Raw genomic sequence first — 14783 nt, 5'->3', positions numbered from 1 at the left:
TTAGCAGTAAAACAAGTACTTAAACTGCTGGTACTATAGAATTGAAAGGGGGTGATCATTTAAGTTGACTGTAAAGTTGTTATCCCATGTCTCAACTCTGATGCAGAACCAGCTTGGATGTTCAGAGTACTGATTAGGGAGGCCAAAACCTGGGAGAAACCTGAACTGCTCATTCAGGTGGATTCCTTGATCAGCTAACTCCTGAGAAAATAGTTTAGCTCAAGCTTGGGTCAACTATGGGGAATGCCTGGGTCAGGGGTCCATTTGTATCCTGAATAGAGTCTTGTATGGTTTTATGCAATCAGCTATTTTGCTACCTTTGTACTGTCCCTGCTGTCTATTCTGGATAGATGTGGGTTTTCTTCTCTGCTACTAATACAATGCTGTTATTTATCAAAAATAAAATAAAATAAAGGTACCTTTGACCTTATTGAAAAGAGACTGGGCCAAATGGGTCCTAGTATCTTCTCTTGTAATATCTTTTCTTTTATTGTTGGCTAATGGGCCTCTCTTAATGGGCCTGTTATTTAGTTTTGTTTAATCTCTTTATGTTACTGCCTAGCTTGCCGCCCACTTAAGGGCATACTTGTCATTACCCTAACTTTAGATCTTAATAAAAAAAGGATTAGAGGAGAAAGGGAAGATAATTCGATTCTTCTTCTTCTTCCTTCTCTTTTCGCCATCTTCTTCTCTTGTGTTGCTGCTCTTACTTCTCTTCTTCCTTTTTCTTCTAATCTTCAAATTTACACCTAATATCTGAGGACTGATTTACATCTCTTATGAATTCTTCTAAATAGGAAAAACAAAGATATAAACAAAATCCACAAGGAAGAAAGAGACACCATTTTCCAGTGAAAGAAACAATCTATAATATAGGGATCAATTCCTTAAATAAAAAGAAATATTTACAGATCTATCAAACCAACCTCCTGGAAATCCTCAAAATCAACAGCCAGATTCTCAACTTCAAACTGTTCAATAGAAGCCATATTATTCTCAGGTGATTTCTCTTCCTCGCAGATTAATTCAATATGCTCATTTTGCTCATCTAAAACAACAATAAAAGTCGTCAGATTTGTGATGAAGCTCCAAAAGTTTTAAGTAATGGCAATTTCATTGAGTGAAACATAAACATAGATGAAGCTCCAAAAAATAAATCTGGATAAAAAAATAGATGTCACTATTATAAAAAGAAATGCAGCAATAATGCACAATATAGGAAAGAATAAATTTACCACCAACATAATTTATTTTGCACATAACTGGATGTTTCATTAAACAAGTAGAAGTTTCAAACAAAAGAGAAAAAAAGAGACTGGCCCAAACATATTTCAGGTAGCTTGTTCACTTTGAAAATCCAGCCCTCATATAGATAATATATGGATAAAAAGAGGACTAGCTTCCATTATGCTTTTTTTTTAATAAGTATCAAGAAAACTTTATTAAAAAAGAAAATACTAACCTGAAGGAAGGTGTTAAGATAACACCCTCCAAACCCAACAACAACTAGTAACTGCCTAGAACATAAAACAGAGAGGGAAATCAGGATATGAAACCACTCTTGACATCAACTGCATCACCAACAAAGCAATTACTAGGCTCAGGTAAATCTTCCACCTCACCAACTCTTCTCGGCCTCCTTCCTCATCCCAAATTTCTCCCCCCAAACGCTTCAGAAGCCTTTCTCAAGTTTTCTTCCTTCCTCTTCCTCTCTATTAACTTAGAAAAAAGTCAAAAAAGGGATGAAAGAAAAAGAAAGAAAATCACAGTAGAAAGGTTCAGTTGCTAGAGAAAGTATAGAAGAAAAGAAGAGAAAAGATGAAAAAAAAGTTTTCAAAAGAGACAATATCGAACTTAACTCTCTCATCTCTCACTGTCGACCCAAGTAATATTCAGCTTCTAAAGATGACAGAAATTATAATAATGACCTTAATAAGATATTTTAACAAATAGACTAAAAACAAAGGTAAATAAGGACAAAACTGCCCCTATAAACTAGACTTAACACTCCCCCTATAAATCTCCAGCTTGTTACAAATGTAATCCATTCAAGTGGGGCTTAAGCTTTGGGTGAGCAGATCAGTTAGTTGATATTCTGATCTCACATATGGTGTAACCACAGTACCACTTGTCACCTTTTCCCTCACAAAATGACAATCAACTTCAATATGCTTACTTCTTTCATGGAAGACTGAGTTTGAAGCAATGTGAGTGGCAGCTTGGTTATCACAAAATAACTCAATTGGCTTGTCAATAGGAATGCCTATCTCTTGGAGGAAATGTTTCAACCAAATCAATTCACAAGTGGCGTGTGCCATTGCTCTATACTATGCTTCAGCACTGCTCCTAACAACTACACTTTGATTCTTGCTTCTCCAAGTAATGAAATTCCCACTGTTAGAATGCTCGAGTCAGGGGTATTTTGGTCATTCTGGTTTATCTTCTTGAAAGTGAAAGGTCTATTGTATCTGAGTTTAAGTTATGTGTCCCATCTTATTTGAGGGACAAAACTGTCTTTCTTGTAACTCTAAGTTTTACGAATAAAATTCAAATGGGTCGGCTAGGAGAGTGATTTTTCACATTCTCTCTTCTAGTCTGGCCGAATACTCTTCTTCTTCTTTCTCTTTTCTTTCTTCTTCCTTCTTCTTCCTTCTTCTCTACTTTGACCTAGAATCAACTAGGGTTTATTCACATGGCATCAGAGCTGTAAGGTCGTATCCTTATTTCTTTCTTGTTGCTGTTCTCTTTCTGGGTTTGCCGCCAACTTTCATAGTCATCTTCTTCTTTTTTGACTGACCTGAGTGGAGGTTCGATAAGGGGCTGAAAAGGAGCTGTCGTTTTGTGGGCCTGGAGGTGAGAATGCCTCCGATCGTTGCTGTGGTGGTCGTTGAAGTGGTATACTAAACCCTCTATTCAGTATTGTTGAAGTTTGACCTGCCATAGAATTCTGTCTTGTTCGTTGACTGTAGAGTAAAGTAGACAGCAAGAAGTAGGAGAGGAAAGAAGAAAAGAGAGAAGAGAGAAAAGAGAGAAAGGCTGGTTCGAATTAGGGAAAAAAGTTAATCCCTTGATTCGGCCAGACCTATTATTATATTATTGACTTATTGAAAAAGACCTGAGTGCCCTTCTTTAAGTAAGAGGCACTCGAACTAACATAACAGTACACATCAGCATTCTCAACAAGTACAAAGACTGAAATACCCCTTCACTAACACCACTAACACTCCCCCTCAAGCTGGTGAGTATATATCATATAATCCCAGCTTGTTACATATGTAGTCCACTCTCCCCCGACTCAAGCCTTTTGTAAACAAGTCTGCCCACTGGTTTCCCGTACTAACATATGCAGTTTCTATCACCCCATTCAGCACCTTCTCTCTCACAAAATGACAGTCAACTTCGATGTGCTTGGTTCTTTCATGAAACACTGGATTGGAAGAGATATGAACCGCTGCCTGATTGTCACAGTAGAGCTTCATTGGAGTACTGATGTCATATCCTATCTCCTGTAGAAGGTTCCTCAGCCACACTAGTTCACAAGCAGTATGTGCCATGGCCCTATATTCCGCTTCTGCACTGCTTCTTGCCACAACTGTTTGCTTCTTACTTTTCCATGTTACCAGGTTACCCCCCAGAAAGGTGCAATAGCCTGTGGTAGATCGTCTATCAGACATAGAACCTGCCCAATCAGCATCGGTGTATCCTTCTACTACCAGTTTTCCACCACTTCTGTACAGCAAACCACGACCAGGAGCTCCTTTCAGATACCTCACAATCCTTAGCACTGCATTCCAATGTGGGACCAAAGGTTTCTGCATGAACTGACTCACCACACTAACCGCAAATGAAATATCTGGCCGAGTAATGGTTAGATAGTTTAGTTTGCCTACAAGTCGTCGGTATCTGCCAGGCTCTTCAAACACTTCACCTATATCACTGCTCAGCCTCGTATTTGTTTCCATAGGTGTCTCAGCCGGTTTAGTACCCAACAATCCTGTTTCTTCCAGTAAATCAAGCACATATTTCCTCTGGCACAAATTAATGCCATGCTTAGATCTTGCTACCTCTATGCCCAAAAAGTATTTCAACTTGCCAAGGTCCTTTGTCTGAAAGTGTTCCTGTAGGAATGCCTTCAATCTGTCAATGCCCATTTTATCATTCCCAGTCACAACGATATCATCCACATACACCACCAATATTATTTTACCTGCCGAAGAGTCAAGACTGAAGACAGAGTGATCAACTTGGCACTGTTTCAGACCAAACTTCTTGACCACCTCACTGAACCTACCAAACCATGCTCGAGGGGACTGTTTAAGTCCATAAATAGCCTTCTTAAGTCTACATACCTTACCATCCTCCCCCTGAGCAACAAACCCAGGTGGTTGCTCCATGTAGACCTCCTCGAGCAAATCCCCATGCAAAAAGGCATTTTTGATATCGAGCTGATGGAGAGGCCAACCAGACATAGCTGCAAGGGAGATGACGACACGAACTGATCCTATCTTAGCAACCGGGGAGAACGTCTCCGTGTAGTCAATGCCATAGGTTTGGGAGTACCCTTTGGCAACCAGCCGCGCCTTCAGGCGCTCAACACGACCATCTGGCAAGTACTTAACACTATACACCCACTTACAACCGACAGCCTGCTTCCCAGGAGGAAGAGCGGTGAGATCCCAAGTGTGATTATGATGCAAAGCAGAGAGCTCTTCTTCCATAGCACGGCACCACTCTGGAGAGGTAAGGGCTTCCTGGACATCCTTAGGAACAACCACGGAGGATAACAAAGATATGAACTGGCGATGGGAAGCGGAGAGGTGGGTAAGTGAAACAAAATTGGAAATAGGGTGAAGGGTGCAAGTACGCTTACCTTTCCGTAAGGCAATAGGAAGATCTAGGTCGGAGGCTGGTGTCGAAGCTGGAGCTGGATCTGTCGACGGTGATGAAGCTGGAGGAGCTGCAGCCGGTACACGTGGGCGATGTGTATACACGTGACGGATGGGTGGACGGTCAACCAATGGTGGCACCGGAGGCAAGGACGTAGGCATGACTGGAACCAAAGGAGGTGGATCAGCCACAGGAAGAGGAAGAGGAGGTGGTGATGTGGGGGAAGCAGCAGCACCGGACCCCACGAAGAACGGAGTAGACTCAAAGAATGTAACATCAGCACATACCAAGGAACGACGAGAACTAGGATGATAACACTTGTACCCTTTCTGAGTTCGGGAATAACCAAGGAAGATACACTTCAGGGAACGTGCATCTAACTTGTCAGTCCCGGGACTCAGATTATGAACGAAGCAGACACACCCAAATACCCGAGGAGAAAGCGGAAACGGAGACATGTTGGGGAATAAGACACTAAAAGGAGAACGACCATCAAGGATAGACGTGGGCATCCGATTAATTAAGAAACAAGAGGTGAGCATTGCATCGCTCCAAAAAGTTTTGGGAACATTCATGTGGTGCATGAGGGAGCGTGCCGTTTCTACAAGATGGCGGTTCTTTCTCTCAGCAACCCCATTTTGTTGCGGAGTATAGGTACATGAAGTTTGGTGTATAATCCCATGGTGGTCCAAGTATTCTCGAAAAGATGAGGACAAGTATTCACGACCATTATCAGAACGGAAAATTTTGATGTGAACACCAAATTGATTGCGGATCTCAGCATAAAATTTCTGGAAGATGGAAAATAATTCACTTCTTTCTTTCATTAAATAGAGCCACGTCATTCTTGAACAGTCATCAACAAAAATAACAAAATATCGGTATCCATTATATGACATCACTTTATAAGGACCCCAAACATCTGAATGAATTAAAGAAAAAAGACTCGACACACGGTTATCGACCCTAGAACGAAAGGGAACACGATGGTGTTTCCCAAATTGACAAGACTCACAATCTAAAACAGAAAGTTGACTCAATGAAGGGACTAAGGACTGCAACACTTTCAGCGAAGGATGACCAAATCTACAGTGCCACTGGAGAGGAGAAATGGATGACTGAAGAGCCGTTGACGTTCGTCCACCACCATCAAGATAATACAGTCCACCGGCTTCATGCCCTCCACCAATCTTCATCCCCGTCTTGAGATCCTGAAAAACACACATAGAAGGGTAAAAAGTGATGGAGCACTTAAGTGACTTGGTCAGCTTACTAACAGACATAAGATTAAATGGAAGCTTAGGTACATATAAAACAGAGGATAGGGATACAGGGTCTAGGTCAACATTACCAACACCACAGATAGATGACGTGGAGCCATTAGCAAGGGTAACAGATTGTGATGTTGAGCAATGAGTGAGAGATGAAAACACACCTGGAGTTCCCGTCATGTGATCGGAGGCTCCAGAGTCAATAATCCAGGGGTTGGGAGTGGATGCCAAACAAGCCATACCTGAGTGTGCAAAGGAAGCTGTGTTCTGCTGCGACTTGGATTGAACAAACCTCTCATACTCATCACGAGGAACACTCACCATCTCCTTGCCTGGACCATCTGAGGGAGTAGAAGGCATCGGGTCAGCTGACCGTTTCTCCTGTGTAGGGCTGAAACTGGTGTCACTAGTCATGGCATGGTTGGCCCACGTCGAGGGAGGACCATGTAAGTCATAGCAGTAGTTAATGGTATGTCCATCCAAACCACAGTGAGTACACTTCCGTGGACCCGAGCCACGTCCTCTACCACGAGCTCCCCCTGAATCTCTGCCTCCAGTACGACCACCACCACGGATGTGTGTAGATCCACCACTACCACTCCTGCCAGGCTGGGTTCCTCGAGTCCCACTTCTGCCACCTCGGCCTCTTGACACTGCAAATGCTGATTTATCGGAGACATTGGAGTCCATAGATCCAATGGAAGCCCTCCGAAGACGAGCAAACACCTCCTCTAAAGATGGAAGAGCAGATCCCCCTAGTATCTGGGCTCGTACTGGTTCATACTCAGACTTCAGCCCCACCAGAAACCGTGTTACATCAAGCTGCTCTCGCTGTTGCTGTTGAACTTTGACATCTGAAGTGAGAGGATGATAGACATTTAACTCATTACGGATATTCCTCACATTGGCATAGTACTCCTCAAGGCTCTGATTTCCCTGTTGCAGATTGAAGTAATCCTGATACAGTTGATATACCCTAGTGGTATTATCCTGACCTGAATACAGTTTCTTGGCATGATCCCACACCTCTTTGGCTGTGTCAAGAAACATGAAGTTCACACTGATTTTGGGTTCCATACTGTTCCACAACCATGTAATGATCTGTGCATCTTCCTGTTCCCAGTCTTCATACTCCTGAGAATTAGCGGGGGGTTTCTCCTCTCTTATATGCTTCACTTTCTTCTTCGCCTTCAGAAAAACCTCTACAGACTTGGCCCAAGGGACATAATTCTCTCCATTCAGTTTAATGGAGGTCATTTGGACATTCAGGTAGTCAGTAGATATCATGACACTAGGTTTACTATCACTGTTATCTGCCATTGCCGAACTCCCTTAATTCTGAGCACTGAATTAGGAGCACTACACACTGCACACTACACACAGACACTTCATCGAAATCTGCACACTGATTTCAACAGCTGAGAACTGCAACACCACAAACCCTACTCACCGAAGTCTGTACACTGATTTCAGCAGTATTAAATGTTGAAAACTACAACACCACAACCCCTACTCACCGAGGTCTACACACTGATTTCAGCGATATCAAAAGCTGAAAACCACACTTGTAACACCACCAACATTAATCCACAACTATAGGAAGCTTCACCATTAAGTAGACACTATTGCCATTCGAATCACACACAAACCAGAATAAACCCTAGCATAAACCCTAGCATACTGCAATCTGAGAACCCATCATGCGAACTGTACTACACCTCTCATGTATTCCATAACAAAAAAAAATATATAAAAAAACTTTACCTCATCGCCTGAAGGCCAACCATACGAAGGGCTGAGACACCACTGCACCACACGTACCAGCCCTAACTAGGGCTTAGAAACCACAGCAACCAATCACCAACGACACAATCGGAGGCATAGAGACCTCCTAGGGAAGAGGGCGATCACTCCTTTTCAGCCCTTTTCCCAGTCTCCAACTCACAACTGAGAACCCCAAGTGAAACCCTAATTCGAATGCGCAGAAGGCAGAATTCTAGCAAGTCTGATTTAGTGAACCTAGTTCTGATACCATGTTGAAGTTTGACCTGCCATAGAATTCTGTCTTGTTCGTTGACTGTAGAGTAAAGTAGACAGCAAGAAGTAGGAGAGGAAAGAAGAAAAGAGAGAAGAGAGAAAAGAGAGAAAGGCTGGTTCGAATTAGGGAAAAAAGTTAATCCCTTGATTCGGCCAGACCTATTATTATATTATTGACTTATTGAAAAAGACTTGAGTGCCCTTCTTTAAGTAAGAGGCACTCGAACTAACATAACAGTACACATCAGCATTCTCAACAAGTACAAAGACTGAAATACCCCTTCACTAACACCACTAACAAGTATCGAAGAGGGCTGAATGTGGACAGGTATGAACACTATTGTTGTTTGTCCAAATAAGGGACTGTGAATGTTTTCTTTTTGCTTCAAAAGTTGGTTGTGGTGATGCTCGGTGTGACTGATATGCATTTCAGTCGTGTTCCTCTGCATTTCTCTTCATATGTATGCTGAAAGAAGAGTTGTCGATTCCTGAAGTTCACAACAGCAGTAGATTGGTGGAGGTTGTGTCGTGGTGATTGGTGGTGGTGGTGGTTGTGTCCTAGACCTTGTGTGTAATCGGTTCTGCAGTGTGCAGCCCAAGTGTTTGATGTGAAGACTGAGTGATTTCAGTCATAGTGTGTTGATGGTGAATGGTTCTGCAGTGTGCAGCTCAGGTGTTTGATGTGAAGACTGAGTGATTTCAGCCTTAGTGTGTGGTGTGTAATGTGTATTTAAAGAAGCTGGGGTTGGTGGTGTTATAAGTGAGATAAGCCTTGTGAAAGAGTGTGAGGTTGTGTAGCATATTTGAAGGTGAAATAATTGAGATGGCTTCTTCTGTAGATGGGAATGACAACAAAAACAGCATCATGCTTTCTTCAGTGATTGGGAGGAGAAACCTTCCTCTAATTCCCCTGGGTTCAGTGATTGGGAACAAGATGATGCACAGATAATGACATGGCTTTGGAACAGCATGGAACCAAAGATTAGTGTGAACTTCATGTTCCTAGATACATCCAAAGAGATCTGGGATCATGCTAAAAAGTTGTACTCTGGACAAAACAACACAACTAGGGTATATCAGTTACACCAAGAGTACTTCAATTTGAAGCAAGGAAGTCAAAGCTTAGAGGAGTATTATGCAAGTTTGGGGAACATCCGCAATGAGCTAAATGTGTATCACCCTCTAACATCAGATGTCCAAATCCAACAAAAGCAATGTGAACAGCTTGATGTGACTAGGTTTCTTGTGGGCTTGAAGGCTGAGTATGAGCCTGTCAGAGCACAGATATTGGGGGGATCAGCTCTCCCTTCACTTGAAGAAGTTTTTGCCCGTCTTAAAAGGACATCCATTGAGCCGGTGGAACATTCTTCCTTCTCTGATAGATCTGGTTTGGTAGTGACTAAAAGGAGTGGCCGTGGAAGTAGAAGTGGTGGTGGCAGCAGTGGCCCTCCAAGCAACCGTGGTGGACACATGTTAAACCGGGCTAGTGGCCGAACTGGAGGCCGAGAGTCTGGGGGAGGCCGTGGAAGAGGAAGGAGTAATGCTCAGAGAAAATGTACACATTGTGGCTTAGAGGGGCACACAGTTAATTCCTGCTATGATTTGCGTGGTCCATCCAACACTTGGGCTAACCATGCTACATCTAAGAGTAGTAGCACAATAATTGAAAGCCAACAAACTGCCTCAACCCCATCCACACCCACTTGTGCTTCCGGGCAAAAAATGGTGAGTGTACCACGGGCAGTATATGAGCAATTCCTTCAAACATCTCAGCAAAACACAGCTACACTTGCCCATTCAGGTATGACTTGCTTAGCTTCCAAAGCCTCACCCTGGATCATTGATTCCGGAGCCACGGACCATATGTCTGGGACTCTTGATGTATTTCCTTCCCTTTCTCGCTCCTCCACATCTCAGTCAGTTACTATTGCTAATGGATCTACATCTCCTATTTGTGGTGTTGGTGATGTTGATTTCTCCTCCTTGTCTTTAGCATCTGTTTTATATGTTCCTAAGTTCCCGTTTAACCTTATGTCTGTTAGCAGATTAACCAAGTCTCTAAATTGTTCTGTAACCTTCTATCCTTCTTGTGTGTTTCAGGATCTCAAGACGGGGAAGAAGATTGGTGGAGGGCATGAAGCAGGTGGTTTGTATTACCTTGATGGTGGTGGCCCCCCAGTGGCTTTTCAGTCGTCTCTTACTCCTCTCCAATGGCACTACAGACTCGGTCATCCCTCTCTCAAGGCTTTGAACCTGCTAGTTCCTTCTTTGAGTCATCTTTCATCGTTAGATTGTGAGTCATGTCAGTTGGGAAAACATCATCGAGTCTCATTTAGTCCAAGAATTGATAGTCGTGTCTCGAGTCGTTTTGCTTTAGTTCATTCTGATGTATGGGGTCCAGTTAAAATTGTCATACAATGGGTTTAAGTACTTTGTAATCTTTGTTGATGACTTTTCAAGGATGACATGGATCTATCTTATGAAAGACCGTAGTGAATTGTTCTCTATTTTTCAGAAATTTCATGCTGAAATATGCACTCAATTTGGTGTTCATATGAAAATACTTCGCTCCGATAAAGCCAAATAATACATCTCTTCACCATTTCAGCAATACCTAGAACATCATGGAATAATTCATCAAACTTCTTGTGCCTACACCCCGCAACAAAACGGTGTAGCTGAACGGAAAAATAGGCATCTTCTTGAAACTGCTCGGTCCTTGATGATCAATATGCATGTCCCAAAGCATTTTTGGAGTGATGCTGTTCTAACATCCTGTTTTTTGATAAATCGGATGCCCATGTCAATCCGTGGAAGCCAATCCCCTTTCTCCGTGTTGTTTCCCACTTTGTCTCCATTTCCTCTCACCCCAAGAGTCTTTGGCTGTGTTTGTTTTGTTCAACACTTGGGGCCTGGAGTAGACAAGCTAGATACTCGAGCTACGAAATGTATTTTTCTTGGCTACTCGAGGACTCAAAAAGGGTATAAGTGTTATAACCCAAAATTTCATAAATCGTTTGTGTGCTCTGATGTCACCTTCTTTGACTCAATTCCATTTTTCTCAGATGTCGGGGTCTCTTCTTCTCCCTCTGTGGTTCCTCTTCCTGTACCGGTTATGGACCCTCTCCCCGTAGCTCCCATTCCTACTACAGATGCACATCATATGCCTGTTACTACAGAGAGGCCGCCAATTACTCAAGTGTATACCCGCAGAAGTGCTTCGGCCCCTCCTCCACTTCAGCACCTGTCGACAGAACCTGCTACTGTTCCTTCTCCCTCAGATCTTGATCTTCCAATTGCTTTGCGGAAAGGTAAACGTACTTGTACTTCTCATCCCATTTCAGACTATGTTTCAAATGCTCACCTTTCTGCTTCTCATTGCAAGTTTATATCATTCCTCTCATCGGTTCCCATTCCCAAGACTGTACAGGAAGCCCTTACCTCCCTGGGGTGGCGGCAAACATGGAAGAAGAACTCTCTGCTCTACAACATAATCACACATGGGAACTCACCACCCTTCCTCCTGGTAAGCACACTATTGGGTGTAAATGGGTCTATACAGTGAAACATCTTCCTGATGGCAGTGTGGAGCGATTGAAGGCACGGTTAGTGGCCAAGGGCTATTCTCAGTTATATGGTGTGGACTATATGGAGACATTCTCTCCTGTGGCTAAAATTGGTTCAGTTCGGGTGTTGATCTCATTAGCTGCTATGTATGATTGGCCTCTCGTATAACTTGACATCAAAAATGCCTTCTTACATGGTGATCTTGTTGATGAGATGTATATTGAGCAACCACCAGGGTTTGTTGCTCAGGGGGAGGCTGGTAAGGTGTGCAGGCTCAAAAAGGCAATCTATGGACTGAAACAATCTCCACGTGCATGGTTTGGCATGTTCAGTGAAGTGACAGCAATGGCATTGACAGGTTGATCATTCTGTGTTCAGCTATAACTCAAAGGATGGGAAAATCTTGCTAGTCGTGTATGTGGATGATATTGTCATAACTGGAAGTGACAGCAATGGCATTGACAGGCTGAAAAAATTCCTACAGGACCACTTCAATACGAAAGATCTGGGGAAGCTAAAGTATTTCCTAGGAATTGAGGTTGCGAGGTCAAAACAAGGGATCAACCTATGTCAAAGAAAATATGTTCTTGATCTACTTGAAGAAACAGGGTTGTTAGGTGCTAAACCAGCAGATACTCCTATGGAACTCAATGCCAAGTTAAGTGTGGATGTAGGTGAAGAGTTTGATGATCCTGGAAGATACAAAAGGTTGGTGGGAAAGTTGAACTATCTGACCATTACCTGACCAGATATATCATTTGTTGTGAGTGTGGTGAGTCTGTTTATGCAACATCCCCGGATTCCTCACTGCGAAGCTGTTCTGAGAATTGTTAGGTATCTAAAGGGTGCTCCAGGTCGTGGTTTGTTATACCAAAAGGGGGGAACTCTTGAGATAGTAGGGTACATAGATGCTGACTGGGCTGGCTCTATATCAGACAGGAGGTCAACCACAGGGTATTGTACCTTCCTGGGTGGCAATCTTGTAACTTGGAAGAGAAAGAAGCAAACAGTGGTGGCAAGAAGTAGTGCAGAAGCAGAGTACAGGGCTATGGCCCATACCACATGTGAACTAGTATGGCTGAAGAACTTACTACAGGAGATGGGGTTCTCAATTGACAAACCTATGAAACTATACTGTGATAACCAAGTTGTTGTTCACATCTCATCCAATCCCGTCTTCCATGAAAGAACTAAACATATTGAGGTGGATTGTCACTTTGTGAGAGAGAAAGTGATAAGTGGGGTAATAACTACATCTCATGTGAGCTCAGGAAATCAGTGGGCAGATCTCTTCACAAAGGGATTGTCTCGGGGAAGAATAAATTACATTTGTAACAAGTTGGGACTATATGATATATACTCTCCAACTTGAGAGGGACTGTTAGAATGCTCGAGTCAGGGGTATTTTGGTCATTCTAGTTTATCTTCTTGAAAGTGAAAGGTCTATTGTATATGAGTTTAAGTTATGTGTCCCATCTTATATGAGGGACAAAACTGTCTATCTTGTAACTCTAAGTTTTATGAATAAAATTCAAGTGGGTCGGCTAGGAGAGTGATTTTTCACATTCTCTCTTCTAGTCTGGCCGAATACTCTTCTTCTTCTTTCTCTTTTCTTTCTTCTTCCTTCTTCTTCCTTCTTCACTACTTTGACCTAGAATCAACTAGGGTTTATTCACACCCACAAAAAAAGGTACAATAGCATGTAGTAGACCCAGTGTTTTAAAAGCGCAAGGCGCAAGAAAAGCGCAAGGGCCAATTTTCACCTGAGGCGCAAGGTGAGGCGCACACCTTTTTAAGCAAGGCGCACACCTTTTTAAGCAAGGCGCAAAATTACATAATAAGTCAAAAAATTCAAAAAAAAATGCCAAAAAAATTTTAAAAAATCAAAAAATATTAAACATAATGTTAATGAAAAGGATAAACTTAAATTTTAAAATAAATGTTTTAAAAAACCTATTATCTAAAGTTAAAATACATAAACATAACATGTAAAGTGTATTCAAATGAAAATTTAAAAATAAAAGCAAACATATAAAGCATTTTCAAGCAACCCACAATCTCTTTTTTTCCTTAATTGCATTGCTTCAAGTAGCTAATGTGATGTAAAACATATTGCATTCTCGATTCTATGAGTCACCTTTGTACCACGCCCCTCGAGGCAAGCCCAAACAAATCTATGTTAGGGCCTGGAATTCTTATTTCTCACATAAAAATAATGATTTTATAGCTTTCATTGCCTTTTAAGAAGATATTTTATTGCAATGAATGAATGAATAACATTAGCAAATAGGGGGTTATCGGAGCTTCAGTGAGCGAGTGAAGCGAGCGAACCGGAGCGGTTTGAGGAAGTTTGGAAGTCATCCCTCCTCCATTAAATAGTACAGGCTATCTCTGGATGCTTTCAGGGAAGTTTGGAAGGAGCAGAATTGTTTGAATTTCTATTAACGTCATTGACTGAGAGGCCTTGAAACAACTCCGAATTAGCAGCCTAGAGATTAAAGAGAAAGGAAATATCTGAGATTAACTCTTCAAGTGAATTGATCTTGTTATCAAATAAGTGTGTTTCTTTCCTCCCAAACTCCCCACTTAACTACAGGTAGCACTGTTTTCTAGTAGATTTTGCCTTCTTTTGCTCAGGCATGTATGGATAAACTGACTCAACACACACACACATTGAAGGAAATATTAGGACATACTTCAATTGTGATAGGGAAATTCCCTACTTTGAGCATGCAACTTCAATACCTAAAAAAATAATTTAAGGAGCCTTGATCCTTTAATTTGAAAATGTTGCTGCAAGAAGTGCTTTAATTCAATAATTCCCTGTGCAACACTACTTGTGAGGACAATATCATCAACATACACAGCTGGAACAATCTTCACTAATGAAGTGCTCCTGCTAAACACCAAGTGATCAGCACTACATTGCTAATGTAAAGTAAATTTGGAACATACAATGTAAGACCAAAAGGAACGGAGATGGTTACTTGACCAACTATGGTGGAAAATGACACATTATCC

The 14783-nt window shown here is 42.0% G+C and overlaps 1 protein-coding gene across 5 annotated transcripts in view; it reads right to left on the bottom strand.

Moving 5' to 3' along the window:
• Window positions 1-14783, bottom strand: part of LOC104586096 (transcription initiation factor TFIID subunit 1) — a 102350-nt gene that overhangs the window by 54740 nt on the left and 32827 nt on the right. For all 5 annotated transcript variants that reach the window (XM_088896519.1, XM_010243221.3, XM_088896522.1 and 2 more), the window contains exon 7: window positions 927-1048. In XM_088896519.1, the coding sequence (XP_088752645.1) occupies window positions 927-1048 (122 nt within the window). The remainder of the gene's footprint in view (window positions 1-926; window positions 1049-14783) is intronic.

This window comes from Nelumbo nucifera, chromosome 1 (genome assembly GCF_055504915.1).
Source record: "Nelumbo nucifera cultivar China Antique chromosome 1, China Antique-T2T, whole genome shotgun sequence".
Lineage (NCBI taxonomy): Eukaryota > Viridiplantae > Streptophyta > Magnoliopsida > Proteales > Nelumbonaceae > Nelumbo > Nelumbo nucifera.
Note: the sequence above shows the minus strand (reverse complement) of the source record. Positions and strands in the feature narration are given on the sequence as shown.